General features: G+C 25.6%; 1 protein-coding gene across 1 annotated transcript in view; it reads right to left on the minus strand.

Annotated features, from left to right (window-relative positions):
- Positions 1-947: 947 nt before the first annotated feature.
- LOC129611666 (prolyl 4-hydroxylase subunit alpha-1) overlaps positions 948-22,196 on the minus strand; it is a 37,357-nt gene continuing 16,108 nt past the window's right edge. The window contains exons 2-10 of the mRNA XM_055524918.1: positions 19,961-20,284; positions 18,097-18,248; positions 17,871-18,027; positions 17,605-17,798; positions 6,949-7,130; positions 6,391-6,882; positions 6,265-6,330; positions 6,027-6,192; positions 948-1,481 (exon numbers count right to left, since the gene is read on the minus strand). Of these exons, the coding sequence (XP_055380893.1) occupies positions 1,393-1,481; positions 6,027-6,192; positions 6,265-6,330; positions 6,391-6,882; positions 6,949-7,130; positions 17,605-17,798; positions 17,871-18,027; positions 18,097-18,248; positions 19,961-20,157 (1,695 nt within the window). The 5' untranslated portion in view covers positions 20,158-20,284 and the 3' untranslated portion in view covers positions 948-1,392. The remainder of the gene's footprint in view (positions 1,482-6,026; positions 6,193-6,264; positions 6,331-6,390; positions 6,883-6,948; positions 7,131-17,604; positions 17,799-17,870; positions 18,028-18,096; positions 18,249-19,960; positions 20,285-22,196) is intronic.

A 22,196-nucleotide genomic window follows, 5' to 3' on the forward strand; every position in this document is an offset into this window, starting at 1 on the left:
TTTTTACCTTATAACGCTTCTTCCTTCATTGAAATTAAGAGAATTTGTTGTAGAATAATTTTTTTTATAATGGACTTTCCGCGGAAAATTCCGTTCTAACTTAGATTTTGTAATTTATGAAGATAATATAAAGCTTCAGAAACATGAAAACTACAAAAGAAACACGTTCAAAAATCATAGCATGCTTAAAATTCTAAAGTATTTTTAAAGATTTTTTTAAATGCTGTAAGTTAAAAAAAAGCGCATAGGAAAATGTAAAAAAATTAAAAATCTGAAAAGTAAACTAGTTAGACCCTGTAAATCTGTAATGAAGTAATAAAAAAATTTTTAAGATTTAAGGTATAGAACTTAAAGTGCATTTCTGAATTATTGAAAATTTCCTGTACGAATTTCTTATTAAATAACTTTTCAATTTATCTAAATGTTCAAGCATATGAGAATGCAATTTCAATAAAAATTAAATTTGAATTGGTTTTGAATTGATTAAATTTGATTTTACATCGAAAAATTGTTACACTTGCATAACAAAAGCGCATGCCTCCATAAACGAACACTACAAGTATTTTATTTTTTTATTTTTATTGTTCTATATTTACATTACTGACACATCAACTATAACAAAGCAAAAATTAAACAGGCATAAATTTATCTGTGGTCGAAATACTCATTATCTGCACATTTTATACGCATATCAAACAAAATTGAGTTCTAGACTTTGTAGTTTGCAAAATGAAAGTCATTTAGTTCTCTCACTCAAATTTCTAATATTTACGGAACTTTTAACTTTTGATGACTACAGTTTTAACCTACATGACGACGGTTTTGCTAATGTAATTTTAATTATTTTGAAGATTTTTATGCTTCAGTCTCATCACTGGTTGAAAAAACTCTGAACAATTATTAAAAAACGCACAAGATACTAAAGAGTTTTTTTTTATCAATTTCAATGCATTTTATTATAATTTTCTTTATTATATAAAATTTATTAAATTACTATAATATTTTCTATTATTCTATGTATTAATTATTTTCAAAAATCATTTTTTTAACTTTATTATTATTTGAAATTTTAAAAATCACTACTTACACATTCGCATATAAAACTTTCATACATAAACAAAAATTTCTTATGACTAAACAGGAATTCAAAATTAATTTTAAAGCTTAAAACAAAAACAAAATTTTAAATGAAAGTTAAAGTGTTTTAAAGTTTAGAATATGAAAGATATAATTTTGATTCGAAAATTCCTTAGAAAATATAATTAAATTTGGAACTATTATTTTTATACCAAAAAAAAATAATAATAAAAATAACATTTGTCCGAGAATTTAAAAGTTAAGTAGAAATTTTTTTAATTATATAGTCCGAGTTTCTATATATGTACATCATTGTTAAACAACAAATTCATCAGTGTGATCTGGTTCTAATGTACATGGTCTTCTGAATTCTTGTCCCCTTTCATGTATCCATTTATTAGAAACTGAAAATAAAAATAAGAGTTTTAGTGTAAAATCTCAAAAAAATGCAATGTAGATAAAAATTTCTATTCAAATTAATTTATTAATTTTAATAATAAATTTTTCAAAATTTTTATTTCTATTGTAATATTTTTAATTGGTAAAGCATAAAGTATTATATTGTATAGTATAAAACTGTATAAGTATTATATGGTAAAATAGTATATGTGATTGTAATGACAAATAAAATAAAAGCATAAGCATTGTTTTAAATTAAATATCAAAAATTTTGCGTCGTAAATTTAAATATGGTACTTATTCCTTTTATACTATAATAAAAACTTTTACATAGTATATAGTATAAATATATACATATTTATATATTGCTAGTGTGGATAAAATTTTACATATTCCCAAACAAAGATTATATAATATTTTGGCAAGGCATTCATCCTTTAATCAGAAGAATACAATGTAACTTTCATTTAACAAAAAAATAATTTTAGCGATTATTACAAGGAAGCACGATTGAACGCAATTTCTTATTTTTAAAAATGTAAGAACTGACAAGTGTCACAAATGCTTTCAAAATTCAACAAAACAGCCAACAGGTTGTTTTTTAAAATAGCCAAAATAGTTTTTTTAACAGTATTATTCTAAAAAGGACTTTAAATTTTTCGTTACGTTGGTTACTGTGCTTATTACAGAAATCTAGTTTTATTAAAAAATTATTAATTATTAACTAATTTAATAGCAGCTATATTGACCAACTTAAGAAAATTATGGAAATACGAGTAACTCTTATTTTTATTAATTTAAAAATTCAAAACGACAAACAAAATTCAAGACAAATATATTCACATAATCACATAACTTTGCATCTGCTTTTGATTAATATCATTTTAATTTAAATAAATAAATAATATTTAATTTAAATAAATAAATAATATTATTTAACAATAATTGAGATTGAAATTAATTTCATAGAATATTTTTCATTCAAATATAATGATGATTAAAGTGAAATTATTTTATAATATCGCATTTTACATAGAAATTTCTTCAATGACAAAGCATTATGTTTCTATTATATGTATGTATATATGTATGTATTTATGTATGTATAGATTAACAAATAAATAATCTTTAAAATTAATAGGCACATTGCCTTGAATGTGAATACTCTTCTTTATTTCTATAATTTAGTAAAAATGTCAAACGATTTTAATAATTTTTCTTTAGAATTTTCCTTTTGTTAAACATCAAATCATTTATGTATGTTTCCCATACCCATACCAACAAATAACGCTATTTTCCTTAAAATAATGCTATGCTTACATACATTTTACATAATATGTATGTGTGTATTTCGAAAATACATATATTGAAAATAAAAAAAGTTATAACTGTAATGTTCTTTTAAATTTTTCTTTTTAAATTTTCTTTATGGACAAAATTAAAGTATATTTTATCCTCTTTTTGTCCCAATCTATTTTCTAAAATCATCTTCGAAAAATATGCTTTTATTCCCACATAACCCTAATGCAAAATATATTAGATAAGCATATTATCATGTCTGTTGATAATAAATAATATTATGTATAATTTTATATTATTTTATTTAAATGTGCGTATGTAATACTTATGTACATATAAAAACATTTCTACGAATTCATACATATTAATTATAATATACATAAGTATATTTATATGTTTGTAAAGGCATGTAATATGAATACAAAAAAAGAAGAAAAAACAAATCGACAAAAAAAGGAATAAAGGATATAAAATTTATTATCCAAACAATTAATTGAAAAAATATGTTTCCGTTAACTCACAAATAGATTTAACACAATAAAAGTTTCCTCTACTGGTCTCACATTATTCAATAGAACAAAAAGATAAGTACCTAAATATATATGCATACACATCACATATATAAACGTATATAACTATATAAAATACTATGCAGTGTTTCATTCGAAAATTTATTATGATTCTTATTGGTTTGCGATTCGAAAATATACTATGTAACAAAATCACATCGCAAAAAATTTGAACTGGCAGTATGTTCTAAAATTTGTTCAAATTAAACATTTGAATGATTTAAAATAATCATTAATCATATATGTAAATTCGAATTTACATTAAAACGACGTTTGTTATTAGTTTTTAAAAAAAAAAAACATGGATTGCAGAAGATTTTTAGCAGAAGGTGGCTACCAACATGGTGGATTAAGGTTTAAACATTTCTTTTGCTTAATAAACCATTCCACCTCGGTTAAAAAGCCAAAGTTTATTAGACTATGAAAAAAACATGTCTCATTAAAATAAAACTCAAAAGGAAACGTGCCGAAAGAAAAAAAAACAAGTTTTGAATAATGCATGAATTTCACCATTGTTGTGAACCAAGATAGTTTTGTAATTTATATAGACCTATAATTATTGATTACAAAAATTTAGTTAAATGCACTAAATTTGAAATGCTACCGTCTTAATATTTGTGAACTTTTCAAAAATTAAAATATAAAACTGAATAATTAATGATTTGTGATTAATTTTGACAAATTAATAAAAACAAATTAAAAATTATAGTTTATTTGTTAAAAAATTAAGTATACACATGCAAAAGTGCGTAAGGTATTGAATAACTGTTTACAGAAATGAACGTATATACATTGAACACACTACCATGACTAAGGCATTAAACATTCATACACCCATACACATTGCTTATTGCTTATTACTGTATACAAACAAAAGGAATTCTGTATATTTGCAAAAATATTTTGTCAAATAATCAACTTGGGAAATTTTCTTTTTTCTATTATATTAAAATATCTTTTTTATATTATAATATAGTTATGTAGGAGGTTCTATACAATGTACAACATATCTATTTATTCGTTTATTACAAATAGGAAAAATATTTTTTTTAATCCATTTTCATTCGAAATAATGAAGGTATTGCCTTCTTGTTCAAAAAAGAGAGAAATTTGAAAACAAGAAAAATGAAACGAAACCTTATTTAAAGTTTAATGTTTTCGAAGTGTTTTAAAAGTTTTAACCAGGATTATCATTTTCAAGGTGCTTATGTTCATCAGGGGGTAGATTTCGAGCGGCCACTGTAAGGTCATGGCACGCACTCAGAAAGAAGGGCACAACTGATCTATACACGAAAATATTATAAATTCATTTTTTAATTTAAACATGTTTTTAATTATAAAACTTCCTGACTTTAAAAATGCCACTTTACATATCTCTGCTTTATTGGGTTTTCAAACTTTTTAAAATTTTCTAAATAATGACAAAATATTGTAGAGTAAAATAAGTACTATACTAGTACGGTGGCCATACTGAGATACATAAAAATTTTGCGAAACGAGAAAATTTTGAAATAAACTTTTTTTTTTAAAATAATACGAAAAGGATTTTCCTTTTTCTTTTCTTCTGTTATTGCTTTCATTTTGTATTTAATTCTGTTTAAAAAAAAACACTACTATTGTTTTCATTTTTACTATCTATTTTAAACAGAAGCGGACTTAGAATTATTTTTTAAACTCTCTTGATTAATAACGAAAGACTAAAAAATCCAACTTAACCAATTCCTTACAATTTTTAAGTTACAGAACCTGTACACTGTAAAGATGCTTTTCTTGTGTAGAAAAAAGAGTAGCAGCTTCATACGACAAAAATAATTAAAATTTTTTGGAAAAATCTTATTCATCAAATAAAAAATAATTCCAGTAATAAAACAAATTTGTCATGTTCGCAAACAAATAATTATTCTTTCAATAATTTTTACTTTTTGAATTTAATTGTTTTATATAAAAAAAAGTTTTGAAACTATTTTTGAATTTACTTCCATATTTGCTTGGAAAATTCAAATTCAATAGGAAGATTTCGTGAACTTTTACATTGAATAGTAAAAAACAATGCGTTTACATATTGTATATTTATACTTACATATATACATACAATATGTACTATTTCTAACCCTTTTTAAATTCATTTCATGAGCCTTATAATTGAAAAGTTTAATTTAAGTTTTTTTTATAATTGCAAAAATTAAAGGAAGTTATGAATAAAAGACTGTGAGTGCTATTAAATTTATATCAGCAACTTATGCAGAAAAAACTTTTAATTTTAAGTTGAGAAATAACCTGATTATTTTTATAAGAGAAAGTGTTATTAATTAGCAAAATATTTATTTTTTAGAGAAAAAGAATAATATCTATAGAAGACGCTAGTAAACAAAAGAATTTCGCATTTCGAAGTAACACCGAGAAAAAAAATTCTAAAGGCGTTTATATAAATACAAATAAATCTGGTACATTACTAAATAAGTTGAGTATTTTAGTAAAAACCGTTCTACTAATATATTGTAGGAACAAGTGATCGCATTAGATTTATATTGATCTTCTTACTAAAAAGCGTTATGTCATAGATAATAATAGTTTACTGGACAAAAAATCGATAAATTTTGTAGGACCAAAATATTAAGTTATGAAAATCCTTTAAAAAAATATTAGAAAATTGAAATTCTGAAAAATATTTTTCGAACTTACCCCATTTAGTACCCGCTAAAACTGGACAAGCAGCATGCCGTGTTCGATAATCGCCTTCACCAGAAGCAAATAAATTAAACCAAAATGCTGCAGATCCTTTCTTCGGCCATACTGCCGTTCTAATATTTGGAAATACAGTAGCACCACCTTGTTTAACATCGCTCATCTGCAAAATATTAGCAAAAACCAAATTTTCTAATTGTTATTATATTACCTTAAATCTATCACATTAACTTACATAAAATAAAACCGTGGCGATTCGATTTCCTGTTCCCAAATCTTTGAAAGCATTTTTCTCATCTTTCTGTATTTAAAAAAAAAAGTAAGCTTATTTCAATTCAGAATATATTAATTTTATTTTTACCCTTGCAAAATCATAATGTGGTTCATAGTGTCCTCCAATTCCATAATTAACCACTTGTAATTCTTCAGCTGTTTCCATATTCAAACCAGTCATATCTTCTACTCTCTGTACTATAGTCTCAATAATTTTACTTTCTTCAGTTTTAATCCATGCCGATTTGCTTATTCTATAATTTGCAGTTTCCAATTCGCCAGTTACAGAATTTTGTACAGTAGCTCTTTTGAAACGTGGTTTTGCCATTTTTTTTACTAATTCAATTTCGTTATCATACATGACATCATGATACATAACAATTAACGGATTCAAACTAGCTTCTTCCCATTTTAATGGAGCTAATTTTAAAAATGGTACGTCATGACTAACGTATCTGCAACGCAATGGTCTTTGTTGTTCTGGTAATGGTTCTAAATCACCACGGCACATCATTTCATACAATTTTCTTTCTGAATATCCATATTTATATGGATCTACTTTCGATACTGTTATAACTGGCTATAAAATTATTAAAATTTTTTAATTAAAAAAAAAAGATATACAAAACAAATAAAAAAATATTACTAAATCAGCAACTGGCGTGTCATCCGATCCATCATCACCTTTTACATAGTTTTTGGTTTTGTCACTTTGTTTTAGTTGTGCCAATTCTTTTTCATAATATTGTTTATTACCATTGGCGCGCTCATGATCAGGTATAATATCAAGTAATTCGTTAGTCATTTTTAAGGCCCCAACGACATTTCCTATCGAAACAAAAGAAAAAATATTTACATTTTTTAATTAAGATTGTTGTTATATGAAATAATACGTTTGTTTCATTCGTGTTTTACGAGTTCATATTTTGGCCGTGTAAGTCAAAATATGAAACTGAAGTTGAAATCGACATCAAAAAACTGAAGTTGAAATCAACTAAGTGATATTGCTTCCTAGCCAATACAATTTTTTATGATAGTTTAAAAAACAAATCTTTAAAAAATTCGAAAATCATATTTTCTCTAAGATAAAAACAAATTATAATTTTTCTTTTATCAAAGGAATATAAAAGAACAACTTGTGCCTAAGAACACAAACTTTTACTACTAAATCAAAACAAAAGAAAACTCAAATAACGGAGTCACAAATAAATCCTTTTTTCCAATATATTTACGGACATTCTATTACAAATTTTCTGTTAATTTTTTTATTGTTTTCCCAATTTGGAAGGAGAAATTGCGACACCAAAGCAAAACAGTGATTCTTAAGAACCATGTAATAAAATAAAAATGAAAGTTTTCCAATTTCTTTTATTAAATTCAATTATATAATTTATGTTTACATAATTTATACACAACTTTTACAGGAAATCTAACAATGTATGTATACTTATTTATATGGGTACATGGGTAACATTAAACACGATATTGTGAAAAATATCTTGCATGCATATACGTTATTAAAGTTGAAGAAAAATGTAACCTTTATACACATGCGAAGTTTTTCTTATTCTTGTATGCATGAAAATTGGAATTGGCATGATTCACATTAAAATATAAAAACCCTTATTTGACAAATCATAATATTTCGTAAAAGCTAGTCGCTCCTTAGAATGAACCCACAAGAGTATAAAAGTGTATACCAATTTTTTTTAACTCATTCTTGTTTCTTGTAGCTACACTCATGTAGTATAATAATTTTATGGTTATAGTTTTAAGGTGAAAATATGGTACAAAAAAAATCTTTTAAATGCTCATGGCGTATTTCAATTTTTTCAATTTCTTTCCTTGTCTCTACACCTCTTCCTAATACAATATGTAGTACAAGCGATACACAACCAATGTATATTGAAAAGGGCATTTATGCAGTATGTAATCGGTACCCACACCATTTATTTGTTTCGAAGATAATATTAGGTAATTCACCTGGAATATGGTGTGAATTTAGAGAGTAAAAATTGAATTTTTAATAGTTTATTGCAATGCCATAATAAAATTAAAAAAAATTTGTTTTATTTTTTTATTTTGATTTTTAGCACATGGCCAAAAAAAGTTTCGTAAAAAGTGCCTATTGGTTTCATTCTGTTTACCCGTCCGCCGATTGTTTACAAGAGCTTTTGATAAATATGAAAATTTGCATACAAAAATATTTTTGCGAGAACATTATTAATCTACGTCAACATGTTAAACTGACAAAAACTATATTTTAATAGTTTATAGATGTCAATATTTTATTTTACTACAACTAAATTATTTTGTATCCCCCTTCAACCTCACTTTTTTAATAAAAGTCTTGTGTCTTAACTAAATTATTTACTAATTCACTTTATATGCAACTACAGTTTTTTGAATCTGTTATTTTAATTCCTCCTAATACAAAGTTTGTCGTACAGTAACAATTGGTTTACTAATATCACAAGATGGATTTCATTATTCGGGCTGTATACAAATAGCAGTTGGGTAGTTATTATTAAAAACGAAATGTGCTAATTTAAAATCTATGACTTTGATTGACTAAATTTTTTTTTAGTTTTACATTTTCGTTTTTCAAGTAAATTGGAAAAAATGTCTGTGCTTATCTTGGGAATACATTTTTTTTTCTGCAATGTTTTTTGCAGAGTAAAGTTTTTTAAATTAAAATTAACTTGTTGAATATTAAAACTAAATCGATTTAAAAAAAATTAAAAATATTTAATAAAAACATTAAATTTAAATACTTTTTAATTCAATTTAAATGCAACATTTAATTGGTTCAAAGATAAGAATTTTAGAATATATTTAAAAGCGTGTAACTCTGACTTTACGCTTTTGCAATGTAAAATAAGATTAAAAATAATTTTTGAAATTGACATAGTTTCGTTAAATTTCCTAATTTCGTATCAGATTACTAGACAACTGATTAAAAATTAAAAATGTAGTAAAAACTTGGGAATTCTTTCAAAATATTTAATAATTCTTCCACGTTTATTTTTAATGCATTTTGATTATCCCGCATAGAAACAATTAATTTTTCTTCTTTTTCACCTAATTCCGGAAAAGTATACTAATATTTTTTATTATATACTTATACACTTAAACGTATGTTTATATAGCCATGTATATATATTTGAGCAATTTTAATTTTGTTTAGAACAATTAACCTCAAATACTATTATCAAATGGCAGAATCAGAATGAGAAGAAAAAATCTTTCAATTCGCTTTCATTCTCGATAATTAAAAGGAAAATAATAAATGGAAAATGAAATTAACTTATAACAAAAATGGTACTCAGGGACAATAAATCTTTTATTTTCTCTAATAATCAAAGATATTTAACAATGGTCTGATATATATCAACATGTTCTCTTACCTTACGTACAAGGAAGCATATTTGCCATTTAGTTCACACACGTTATGGTGATCTATACATACATACGAAAAAAGAAAGCATGTACATAGTAATTAAAGTTTTCAATTTAAAAATTCTTAATTGAAGAAAAAATAAAACTTTTCTATTCTTTTGCATTTAATTATTTTAAATCTATTAAAAATATTTTAAGTGAATAGAATCAAGGTGAACTGGAATCAATTTTTTCGAACCATATTATGCTTGCCAAACTTATTGCAAAAATAATTGAACAAAAATTTATACAAAAATTATTGGAAAAAATTGCCATATAACTGAAAGAAAGTTAAGTGACATGCTTACATTATTCAAGCCTTGTTTTAAAATTCAAACCTTGTTTCATAAAAATTTGTTGTCAAAAATGAAAATTTTCTTAGAATAGGCTTTCAAACACATTGTAGTTGCCTTTACAACAGATACGAATTTTTTTCGGATATTAAACAAATTCGAATCGAAATATGAAATGAAACCGCATTTTAAAGAGTATTGTGTGACGGCACCTTCAATGTATCCGATAATGAGAGGTAGTCTCTCCTTGTAATAATACTCTGTCAGCTTTCGTACTTCCAGCACTGGTACCTAAGTAGACTTCCTGCTAAGTGGCCGATACTAGAATTATCTCCAGATTTCTACCGCATTTGTTAACACATAGCCTGACGAGTGTCAAGTTCCCCGCCATTAATTCTGAAAGTAGAATAGAATTAATGCTCTTCTTTATCAGAATCTCTAATAAGCAATCCTTGGATTTGTTTTGTGTGTAACCTGGGTTCTTCGATAAACGTCAGTTGTGTCATGGTTTCCAACAATCTTGCCAATGCTACCGGAGTAGCTTTGATATGGCGGAGAGTCATCTAATGGGGCCGTGACTTCTTTTTGTATCCCCACCTCTTTGGAGAGTTCTTTGTCTGGGAGGGTTTTCTCCCAATTGCAGTTTATCGTTTTAGGAGGTTGGAGAGTGTGAGTTTTAAATCTCCAGTTGTGTTCTCAACCATCTTTGATGGGGGTATATGTTTCTCATTTTCTTTTCCTTTTTTCACTTCGGGAGAATTCCTTGGATCTTTTTCTCACTATGTTTAATTCTCCGGTGGGTTGTTTGAGTAGAAATACCTACACCAGCCACGCTTGTACGGCTCCACTAAAATCCGTACAAAATCCAAGCGCGTCTGATACGAATGGACGGCTTCCTGGTCTGCGACTGCTTCCAAAGAAACGGCAGTAGAAAAAACCTGACATGAAGGGTCCAATATATAAAAGATAAATGCGGTAGAGATATACACTACAATGTCAGCAGAGACCACGGCTCTCGGTGACAATTGTAATAAAAAGGGAAATATGTACTGAGTTGAAAAGATTTTGAAAAATAGAGAGGAACAGTTTTTCCATATTGAAGTTAACATTTATTTATTATACACTTTACATAATTATTTAAATATTTACGTAGTATGTATAAGTATGTATGTGAATTGTGTTCATTGAAACTTCATTGAAACCTTATCATTTCCTCAATTTTTTATTGTAAATATTTACTTAAATCTTTTACTAAATTTTTTCTACATTGAGATAAACTCAATATTTTTCTCTTGCTCCATTATATTATGATCCTTCTATAAATTTTCTTGAGCAATCTATTTACATAAGTAATCAATATTCAGATGTGCATGTTATAATTTATTATCTTCTTAAATAAGAAGGATTTTCTTTTTTTTTTCCTTTTTTTTGAATTCTTGAAAAGGATGTTAAATATTAGAGTCATTATGATAAACTCAAGAGAAAACTTGTCGAATCAAATAGTTTTCTGTTTTTTTCTGAAATTTTGTATTCATTTCTCTTGCTCTGTTTGTATCTCTTCGCTATTATATGCTTTGAAACACTCTTAAATTTGTTCTTCTGTACTATTTGGAAAGAAGATTACGTTTACTGTTTCTTTTACTTCCGAATTAGTTTATGGGATTTTTTAAAAAATAATGTTACAAATATGATATACATACATAATATGTACATCAAAAGTTTTTTGAAATAGTATAAGTTCAAATTTTCCATTTAAAAAAATGAAAAACTTAAACACACTTATACACTCGTATATGCATATACTTATTTACAGTCGAACTCGCTTAATTGCAACACGCATATAAGCAAATATGCGTGTATAATTCTTCATACTATTTATAACGCTTAACTGCAACTCGCTTAATAACACAAAACTCTTATAAGCATACAATTTTTTGACAGTTTTGTAATTTTTTCATACAAAAGTTTTCGCTTATAAGCACAAAATTTTTTTTTACAATTAAATAATAAAAAAATGTTGGAGTGAGCCATCTGGTGTAAGACATAGAAAATAAAGTTTAGTATTCAATATATCCCTAATACACTGTCATCCCTAGTACAAACTTGACATAAAAATTTAACTTTGAAATTTATTGAAGTGTCAAAAAGGCGGGTGAATACGGACGTAATATTTAAAATTTGTACGGATTGAATTACATTTATGCAATGTAAATAAATTTTATAAAACCCTATGTAAGTAAACTATTCTAAACAGATTTATTATTTCTAATATATCTATATGTATTAGCATGGCGTCGTATCAACTTAAAAAAAGAACCAGCTTGAACGTAAAAGAAAAACTTAAAATTGTAGAAGAAATAAAAGAAGGCAAAGCGAGCAGAAAAGAATTGTCTATTAAATATAATGTAAATTTATCTACAATTACACGTATTCTGCAAAATGAAAGTAACTGGAATAGTATTGTTCATCAAAACAAAAATTTAAACAGAAAAAGGTTGAGAAAAGGAAGTCATCATGATGTAGATCAAGCAATGACAAAATGGTTTACCGAAAAAAGGATGCAAAATGCTAATATAACCGGTCCAATGTTATTGGAGCAGGCAAAAAAATTTGCTGAAATTTTAGGTGTGAATAATTTTGAACCAAATAATGGGTGGCTTCATAGATGGAAAAATAGAGAAAACATTAATTTTCATCGGATAATGGGCGAAAAAAATGATGCGAACTTAGACGCTGCAAGAACGTGGACCAGTACAACTCTTAAAACAATGCTAAAAGATTATTCACCCGATTGCGTGTTTAACGCCGATGAAACGGGGTTATTTTATAAGGCTGTTCCACAAGGTACGTTAGCTTTTGCAGGAGAAAAGATTTTTGGGGGCAAAATGCAAAAAAATCGTCTCACTATTTTATTTGTATGCAACATGGATGGTACTCAGAAATACGCTTTTGTGATTGGAACTCCGAAAAACCCACGTGCTTTTAGAAATAAAGAAGTGCCCCTATCTTATTTTTCTCAAAAGAAAGCGTGGATGGTTTCTGAAATATGGAATCAAATTATGATTGACCTAAATAATAAAATGAAGAAACAACAGAAAAATATTTTGCTTTTGGTTGATAATGCGGCATGTCACAGAATTGATGTTGAATTAAGTAATATAAAAATAGAATTTTTACCAGCCAACACTACTTCAATTATACAGCCTTTAGATCAAGGAATTATCAGATCTTTTAAAGCTCAGTACAAGACGTGTTTGGTAAGGAAGCAACTTTTTGCATTAGGATTTTTATAAAGAAATTGACATTTTAAAAGCAATTCACATGATTAAGAGAGCATGGGGGTTGGTTCAATCTGACACTATTAAATCTTGTTTTAGAAAAGCTGAATTTGTAAAGGACCATGAAAGTGTTGACGATATTACTTTAGACAATTGTGAGGTAGAATCTGATAATTTATGTATGAGTGAAGAGGAGTTCCAAGAGTATGTTGAGCTTGATTCAAATATTCAATGTTATGGTGAAATGACAGATTCCGAAATAATTGAAGAACTATTGGAGGAACCTGAAGCTGTAAAAGTAGATGATCCTATTGAAAATGAAGAAATTTGTAAAAACTCTATTGCCACCAAAATGTATACAATGAAAGAAGTTGTAAACTCATTCAAAATCATTCAAAGTTATTTTAAAAACTGTAAAAATATTGTAACATGCGAAGGTATAGAAAATTTAGAAGATATTATTATTACAGAATATTTAAAAGGCAAAGAATTGAAACAGAAAAAAATATCTGATTATTGTTTAAGCCAAAATAATTAAAGAATTATTTTTATAAAATAATTGTGATATGTACATACTATACATGCACATGTGTACATGTATGTCTAAAGTAGTTCCAATGCAATTCTGTACGTACAATTCTGTTAGTCATTTTTACTTTTTTTTTATAACACGTACAAAACGTAAACAGATCTATATGTTAACTATGCAATTCCTTAAAATGCTTTTTTTTACAAACAAATTTAATTTTTATTTTGTTTTATATTCAAACTAATGAATTGTTAACCATTATAATTTTATTTTTTAATAAAACTTACAAATAGATTTACATAATACATACGTGTATTAATATGAATAAACAATTTTTATGTGGGACTAACAATTTTCGAAAAAAGGTTTAACGCATAATTGCAATTTTTTTGCATATAGCCGTCAAACGCATATATGCAATTTTTTTGCAATTAAGCGTGAAGTGGATAATTGCACAATATGGATATATGCACAAAAAAGTTTGCCAAAATGGGTGTGCATATAAGCGAGTTCGACTGTATATGAATGACGAAAAAAAAGTAAATAAACTGTAAAAAAAATTTATATTTAATTAAGTTATCCTTGGAATTTTAATGTGCATAACTGTGTGTACGATAATTTTATAAAAAATTAAAGGATAAAAGGGTATTATACAATATTCTCTTACGTTACGATTAAATTTAAGGTACTTTCTTTTTTTTATGACAATGCATTTATCTAATAAAGGTGTGGAAGTATGTGCATACAAAAAAGAAAGGTTATACAAAAAGCTTTTTAAAGTATTCAATATAAAAGTAAAGGTAAAATAATGACGAAGTTTTGCTATTATCACTTTTGTAACATAAAAGATATTTGACATAATTATTACAAAAAAAGAACAAATTTTGGGAATCTAAATGACTTCAACACACCATTAAAAATTTTTAGGGATCAAGCTGAAAAATGCAATATTACAATTCTAAGCAAATATACAAAACGACATTTGAATTAATCGATCTTTTCACTTAAAATTAAAATATTCATGATAAGTCACTAACAATTTTAGATTTTATTGAACTAAAAGTGGAATTTATATTGATACCTTATTGGAATAAAGACCGGAAATCACAAATTATAGGAGATTTATATAGTAATTTAGCATAGAATACAATTCCAATTATCTCTTGCAAAAGGAATTATTAAAGTTTTCGAACAAGAATATTTACATATTATGCAAACCAAATTAGATATGTCTATAGTTAATTTAGATTTCAAATTAATTAATAATTGCAAATTAAATTTTGTTTTCCTAGACCAAAAATACAAATACAAAATTCTAAGTATCAGAGGCAAATCAACAAATTTTACAAAAAAAAATTTAATTATAAAATTTGTAGCATTGTTATTATACGTACAAGTTTGAATTATTTTACCTTATCCAAGGATAAAAAATTTATTTATATCAAGTATATATACATACACACAAAAGTATATACAAATTTATTTTACATTATTGACATCTCCAGCTCTAATTTTCTGACCACATTTTACATATATGTATTTGGTATCATTGTATATAGTGAAAAAACAATTGCATATAATAAAAGACAAATATGCTCAATTTATACATACATAGATATACCGCCCATCTATTATGGAGAATAAAAAATAAAACATATGAGAATGTAACCAAAATTTTTATTATGATGTTGAACTGAATTATTATAGAGTAGAAATACGAAGAGAAAAGTATACTCATTACCCTAAACAATAGGATAATCAAAGGCAACAATAAAAAGAAAACAAAAATGAAAAATTTAAAGAAAAACTAATATTTACGTATACATTTTCATCTACGCATACTTTATTGTCCTTTCGATCAGATATTTTTCTTTCAAAGCTTTCATAACATTTTTTTTTTGTAAAATAATGTTTTTTATTTTTAGTGTTCTCTTTTGGTCCAATACCTAACCCAAGTATGTACATATAGCTGGCAAGTATATTTTTTATTGGAATTAGTTTGTTTGAATGGTGGCTGATGATGATGATAATGATTGAAGGAGATTCTATATTTGAAGGCAAAACCAACAAAAAAAGTAACAATATGTATGCCAAAATTAAAGAGGACATATGGGTATGTACTATGAGAATATTATATTATGAACGTACATTTGAGAGCTTGATAATTTTATAATAACTTAACCGAATTGCTTAAGTTATTATATTATTAAATGTAGTTAGCGAATAAATCATTAAAATTGTTGATTTTTCATTATTTTCTTTATGGGAGCGCATAAAACTTCGGATTAATATCGAACAAATCGGCAACTTAAACTGAAATTTTAAACTGAAATACATACATGCATACATATAAAATTCTAACAACACAAACTTTGTGTATATAAGAAAAAAATCGGTTGAATTTTGTATTCCTCCAACATTAGAATGATTAAGTACTTGTAAATCTGCAGGATTAATTAAAATTCTTGTAAATCAACTCATAATAATAAGGATAGGTAACATCTACAATATTATTATTATTTTTCGGATAATTTGTATTAAAAAAAGTTAAGCTTTCCCTTTCAATTTTATTGTTTTAGATTTTAATAAAATGTGACAAACTTATTTTATTCCGAATATTATTTATACTCTCTTTAAATTTTGAGTTCTATTATCAGTAGTGAGATCCTTAAAGTATATATAAAAGTAGCAGAAACATTAATCTTATTAAAAACGCTTTTTGTATTTTATTTTATCAATTGAAAGTTTTTGAAAAAGTTACCCTTTTTTTTAATCATTTTAATTTTACTCTTTATATACATATAATTTATCAATTAATTCAAATTGGAAAATGCTAAAGTTTGATATTAAAAATATTAAGTTAATTTCTTAAAATTTAAAACAAAATTTTAAAATCACCCTAAAACTTTCATACATTTGTGCCGAAAAATGACAATTAACATTTTTCACTACTTGTTATTTTTAATATCTTCGAAAAAAATGGTTGACAGACAGACACTTTTCACATTTTCATCTGTTGCCATTTCATCATGATTAAATTTTAGTCAAATTGAATGCCAGCATTTAAGTAGAATTTCGTTTAATAATGAAAGATAAATTATCTTTCCTTCTTTCTCCGTGTTATTTCAATTTTATTTTAATTATAAGAAAATTATTTTTGGGAATATAACAATGTGATTTCAATTAGAATTTACAATAATATTAATGTAGAAACTAGTAGTAGATAGTAAAATTCAAACTATTTTTTTTAATTTCAGGTAATTAAAAAATAAAATACTGCCAAGCTAACTTGTTTTGTCCGATACGAACTTGTTGATATAAGCATTACGTATATATATGCATATCTTAATTTTTTGGAAATTATATTAAAAATTTTGATTTTTAGTTAGAAGGGTAGAAAGGAAATCAGTTCTTGGAACGTTTTGGATATTTAAAAAAGGTACAAAAACGGAAGAAAGGTCAGTCATATTATGCAGCGTTAAATCTGCCAAATGGAGCTCTCAAAAATACTGCAAGTCAAGCTAAGGTATGACATAACGTTTATACAATAACGATAAAGTTTAATTTTAGCTTTATATAAATAAATTATGACAAATTTATTCATAACTTTGCTCTGGGTTTAACAGCTATTACGGATATTCGTCGGAAAGAAATTTTTAAATTTTTTTAACCTTCCAAAACCACCCCTAGACGCCTGAATTTATTTATATTCGAATTTCTCTGATCCAGATCATTCTTATACCTTCTCTAAATTAAATTCTTACCTTGTTTATATGTAGAAAATGCCAAATATTCTAAAATATCAGCCTTTGTAAATTCACCACCTGATTCATTTTTCTTTGGTTCAACATTTAGCCTTGACATAGCTTCATTCATCCATAATATTGTATGATAAAAATCACCATTAACGTATGATTGTCTTCCCAATTCAAAACAGTCACCGGATGACATTTCAGTACTACATATAAATTGTTGGGAAATATATTCTCTTAATAACAAAATTAATATAAAAAAATAACACAAAACTTACCTATATTGAATACCATTCAATTCACCTCTTGCTATACTCGCCGTTTCTAAATTATATGTGTCTTGTAATCTCATTAACGCTACTGCAGCACCCGTTAAATCTTCATCAGATGGAAATTTTAATATATGACGGTAGTTTGTTATATTTTCTAAAAATGCTTTAAAAACCAAAAATTAAATCACAATTACTTAATTTTACTTTCAAAATTATTTCAAAGATAACTTACAAGCGCCAACATCGTATGACATTAAATTTTCTACTTGTTTCCAATCTAATGTTAAACGTTTGGTCAAAAGATATGCGTTAATTGGATTCGATAAATATGCTTGTATATCTCTAGATGCGTCTGAATGTTCTCTTTGGTATTCCTGCATTTTTCTGAAAACAAAATAAAAAAAGTTTATTAAAAATCTTAATAAGCAACTAATGACAACTTTATTGTGAGGCAACTTTATTGTGAACCATATTGTAGCAAATTCACAATTGTACTTCACATTTTTAAAAGAAGATTATCTTATTTATTCTGATATTTCAAGTTGCCTAATTTAACTGTAGAGTACACTACTTTTTATTTTTAATAAAATTAATTTTTACTCTTCATATTTATAATATTTACGTGTAATATTCATCTTTTTCATCGTAATCTCTTATAACCGGTTGTATTTTCCCAATATCTTGTATTTCATTTTCATACGTGGGTAAGTAATTTACAATGAAAACCAGAAAAAATATCTTTGTACACAAGTAAGTACACAATTTAATTTCGAATCACAAGAGTAATCGTTTGTGTATTTTCATAAGTGCAAACACGCCAACTTCATTTGATATTAAAATTAGTTTGATGAATTTCAATTTAATTAAAAGAAAAATATAATAAAATTCATAATATGTCTTAGAAAATTTTCTTACAAAATCGTGTTAATTGAATAGTAATGATTTAGATTGAAAGAGAACATTCAAGGTTAATAAAATAAATGAAGATTGCCTTTTACATTTTAATCCCAGGTCTACATACCACCATAAAATACTTCAATTATTTAAGTATGTACACACATATGTTCATATGCACATACATTAAAAACGAATGTTAAAATAATTAAATAAAAAAATTGTATTGGAATCGAAAGAGCAGAATTGATTATAATTTAAATGGATTAAGAAAAAGAACAGCGTGAAATTTTAGGAACGGTTTTATTCAATTTATTAATGATTTAATATTCTCTAAAAGTTACAAGTTTATCTACATACTTAAACCTTGGAAAAACATATTGATTTATTAATATGGTGATTGCAAATTGAAAATGAAATCTTCATTGATCAGAATATTTTAATAAAATGTTAAAGATTTTGTCACGTTCATCACGGGATCTTTTTGTATTAAAATAAGAACAGAGAAAATTTTGATGTTATTGATGTTTCAAATTAACACAATTCGTATAAAATATTAGCATAACATAATAAATTAATGATAATTTTGAAATGGTTCACAATGAAAATGTTTTACGAAATTTATTAGATATTCTTCATAAGTATACCAAAAATAACTTTGTGTTGAATATTATGTACTGTGTTGATATTTATCTTTAGAATAAAAAAAAATTATTTTGCAAAATAGAAACTGAACACAAATCAAAGCGACGTAATATGCATAGTAATTAGCCTTCCTCCTCGTTATAATTTCAGGTTATTATGTAAGGATTTCAAATTTTCACACATACGCCTTCATTCAACGGTTTTCAAAAATAATTATGGTAAGTATCAATCTTTGAAACTCTAACTTTTTTTAAACTAGTATGCTTGTAAAAATATACTTATATAAAGATCAATTGTTTTTGTTTTTTCGGTACATTTTTTCTAGAGAAATCGTTGAACAAACGGAGAAAATCCTTGTCGCCTATTCCTATAACACATCACATGTTGTTAGTTTTAAATTAGGACGCTTTAGAGACGCCTTTAAGAAAATTATCTATAAAATGTCATTTTAAATATATATATGTAGGTAATCCTATATCCGCACTTATAGTTAAATTTAACATTTTTTAATCAAGCTGCTTAACGACAATCAAATTATATATTTAACAAGTACTTACATTTTAAGATAATCTATTTTTCGCTGTTGAACATCTATATAACTTTCTAAATTTGTTATTAATGCAGATTCAGTCTCTAATAGTTCCTCCATTTCTGCTAACGCCGTAAAAACTTCACATCTGGTATATTTAAACCTAATTAATAATAATAAAATTATGATGCTTAAAAAGCTCATTTTCGTCCTAATGACATCCATATTTGTATTGTCTTTTTCAAATTTTTAATGGAATATGACTTCAAAGATATGAAAAGATGATAGACGCCTTTACAGGGGAGAAATTATTTTCATTAAATTAATATTGATTTCAAGTTGGAGATTCAATCTGAAAAGACAAGAAAATATAAAATTGTTAATACTTAATAAAAAATTATTTAAAAATTTTATTAACAGAGTAAACGTTATTCGAAATGTTAAATGTTAAGTAAATCGAAAAGATTTGGTAATTCGGAAATAACATCCCCTAATTAAAATTTGTATTTCAGTAAGTACAAATGTTTTGTGAAGACCAAAAACTTGAATGGAAATCGTGTACAATTATTCATTTTAACTTCAGTAAACGTAAGAAATCTTTGAAAATCTGGTTAAATTTTTCCGTTTAAATCTTTCCTAAAATTTTTTCAATTACCATTCTAATTGTGGTCAAACATTGTAGAAACTGTAAATTCGCATTGCTTCATTAATCGATAAGTGAAAACAAAATTTTATTGAAAACTAAAAAAACGTCATTTAAAACTCAAAAAGAAATAAACCGCAAAACAAGATTACCACATCATGAAAAGTGTTTCATATCTATTTGGTATGGACTAAGTGTATTACATTAGAATATCCTTTGAAAATACATACTTACATATTTGTAAAAGGGATTGAAAATTTTATTCATCTAAACAACAAAATAGTGCACGTATGGCATAGGTTTACAAGATTATAGCATACTATTTACCAGGTTGTACAATAACAATCTAGTTAGTCACAAGTTGCAATATGATTCAATTTCTTTTGAAAGTATAGAACAAAAATTCTTTTTAGATAACAATTCTTGATATGGAACCAATTTTCTGAACTAAGTATAATGCGAAAGAAGTAGAAAAATTTTAATGTATATAAGTATGTATATATGTAAATAGAATAAGATTAAAAAACATCAATAATAGAATTAAAAATCGGTTTAACGTTTATTTTCAGTACAAGTTGTAAATTTTTAATTAAAATTTTATTGCATCGATTATTAAAATTATTAAACTCTTTCATATAAATTCGACTATAAGTGATGAACGTTGGATGACTTTAAATTCAATAGTCAAGCAGTTGTAAGAGTTTATGAAGATGTTGAAAAACTCGGTATCCAATTCACCTCATACAAAATCCTTATATAAAAATTGATATTTAAATCATAAACAGGCACACTTCTGCTTTAGGCATTCATTGGGGCATCTGTTGAAACCACAAAATTGAAAAAACAAAAATATCAAACCTGCAACACACCCTATTCCCCTTTGAACGTAAAACAATAAAAGCAAAAATATTTGCAAATCGTATTAAATATAACTATAAACATAAGTACATATACACTTAGGTGGCCGTTTTAATATTAAAACAACCAACATAATAAAGTTATAAACAAAAGTTAGGTTAACTAACTTTTTCTTATACTTTAACACAATCTATCTTTTCTTCTTGAACTAATCTTTAAATTAAACTTTTCCATGAAAATCCCATTCATTATATTTGTTAATCCTTTTTTATTGAAACCATCAAACTTTTAAAAATTGAATTTTCACACTAACAAAAATATAAAATATGGGATTTTTATATAAAAAGATAAAGAGTGTCTACTTCTTTCCAAAGAAAAATGAGGAAAATAATTTTCCCATAATAAAAGTTCCAAGTTTTTTATATGGAAGGGTAGAGGAGATATTTTTTTCTTTTAAATGAAATGTAATTAAACCAAGAATTAATTATCGAGTGAATTTTAAACTTTTTATCAACTCAAACTCAATATAAATTTTTTTTTTACTATCGTAGTAATTTGAAATTTATGTTTCTTTGTTTTTAGTAACCAATCCATTAGCAGATTGGATTTCAAAATAAATTTAATAAACTTGAAAAGTTTGAAACACTTATTTAAAAAATGGAATAACTGTTATTAAGTGTCAATTATTAACATGACACAGCAGATCAGCTTTAATTAAGAACAACTCATAGGACGACTTAAAAATGTTATTCCGAAAATATTG

This window comes from Condylostylus longicornis, unplaced genomic scaffold, assembly GCF_029603195.1.
Source record: "Condylostylus longicornis isolate FDR11 unplaced genomic scaffold, ASM2960319v2 ptg000055l, whole genome shotgun sequence".
In the NCBI taxonomy this organism is placed as follows: Eukaryota; Metazoa; Arthropoda; class Insecta; order Diptera; family Dolichopodidae; genus Condylostylus; species Condylostylus longicornis.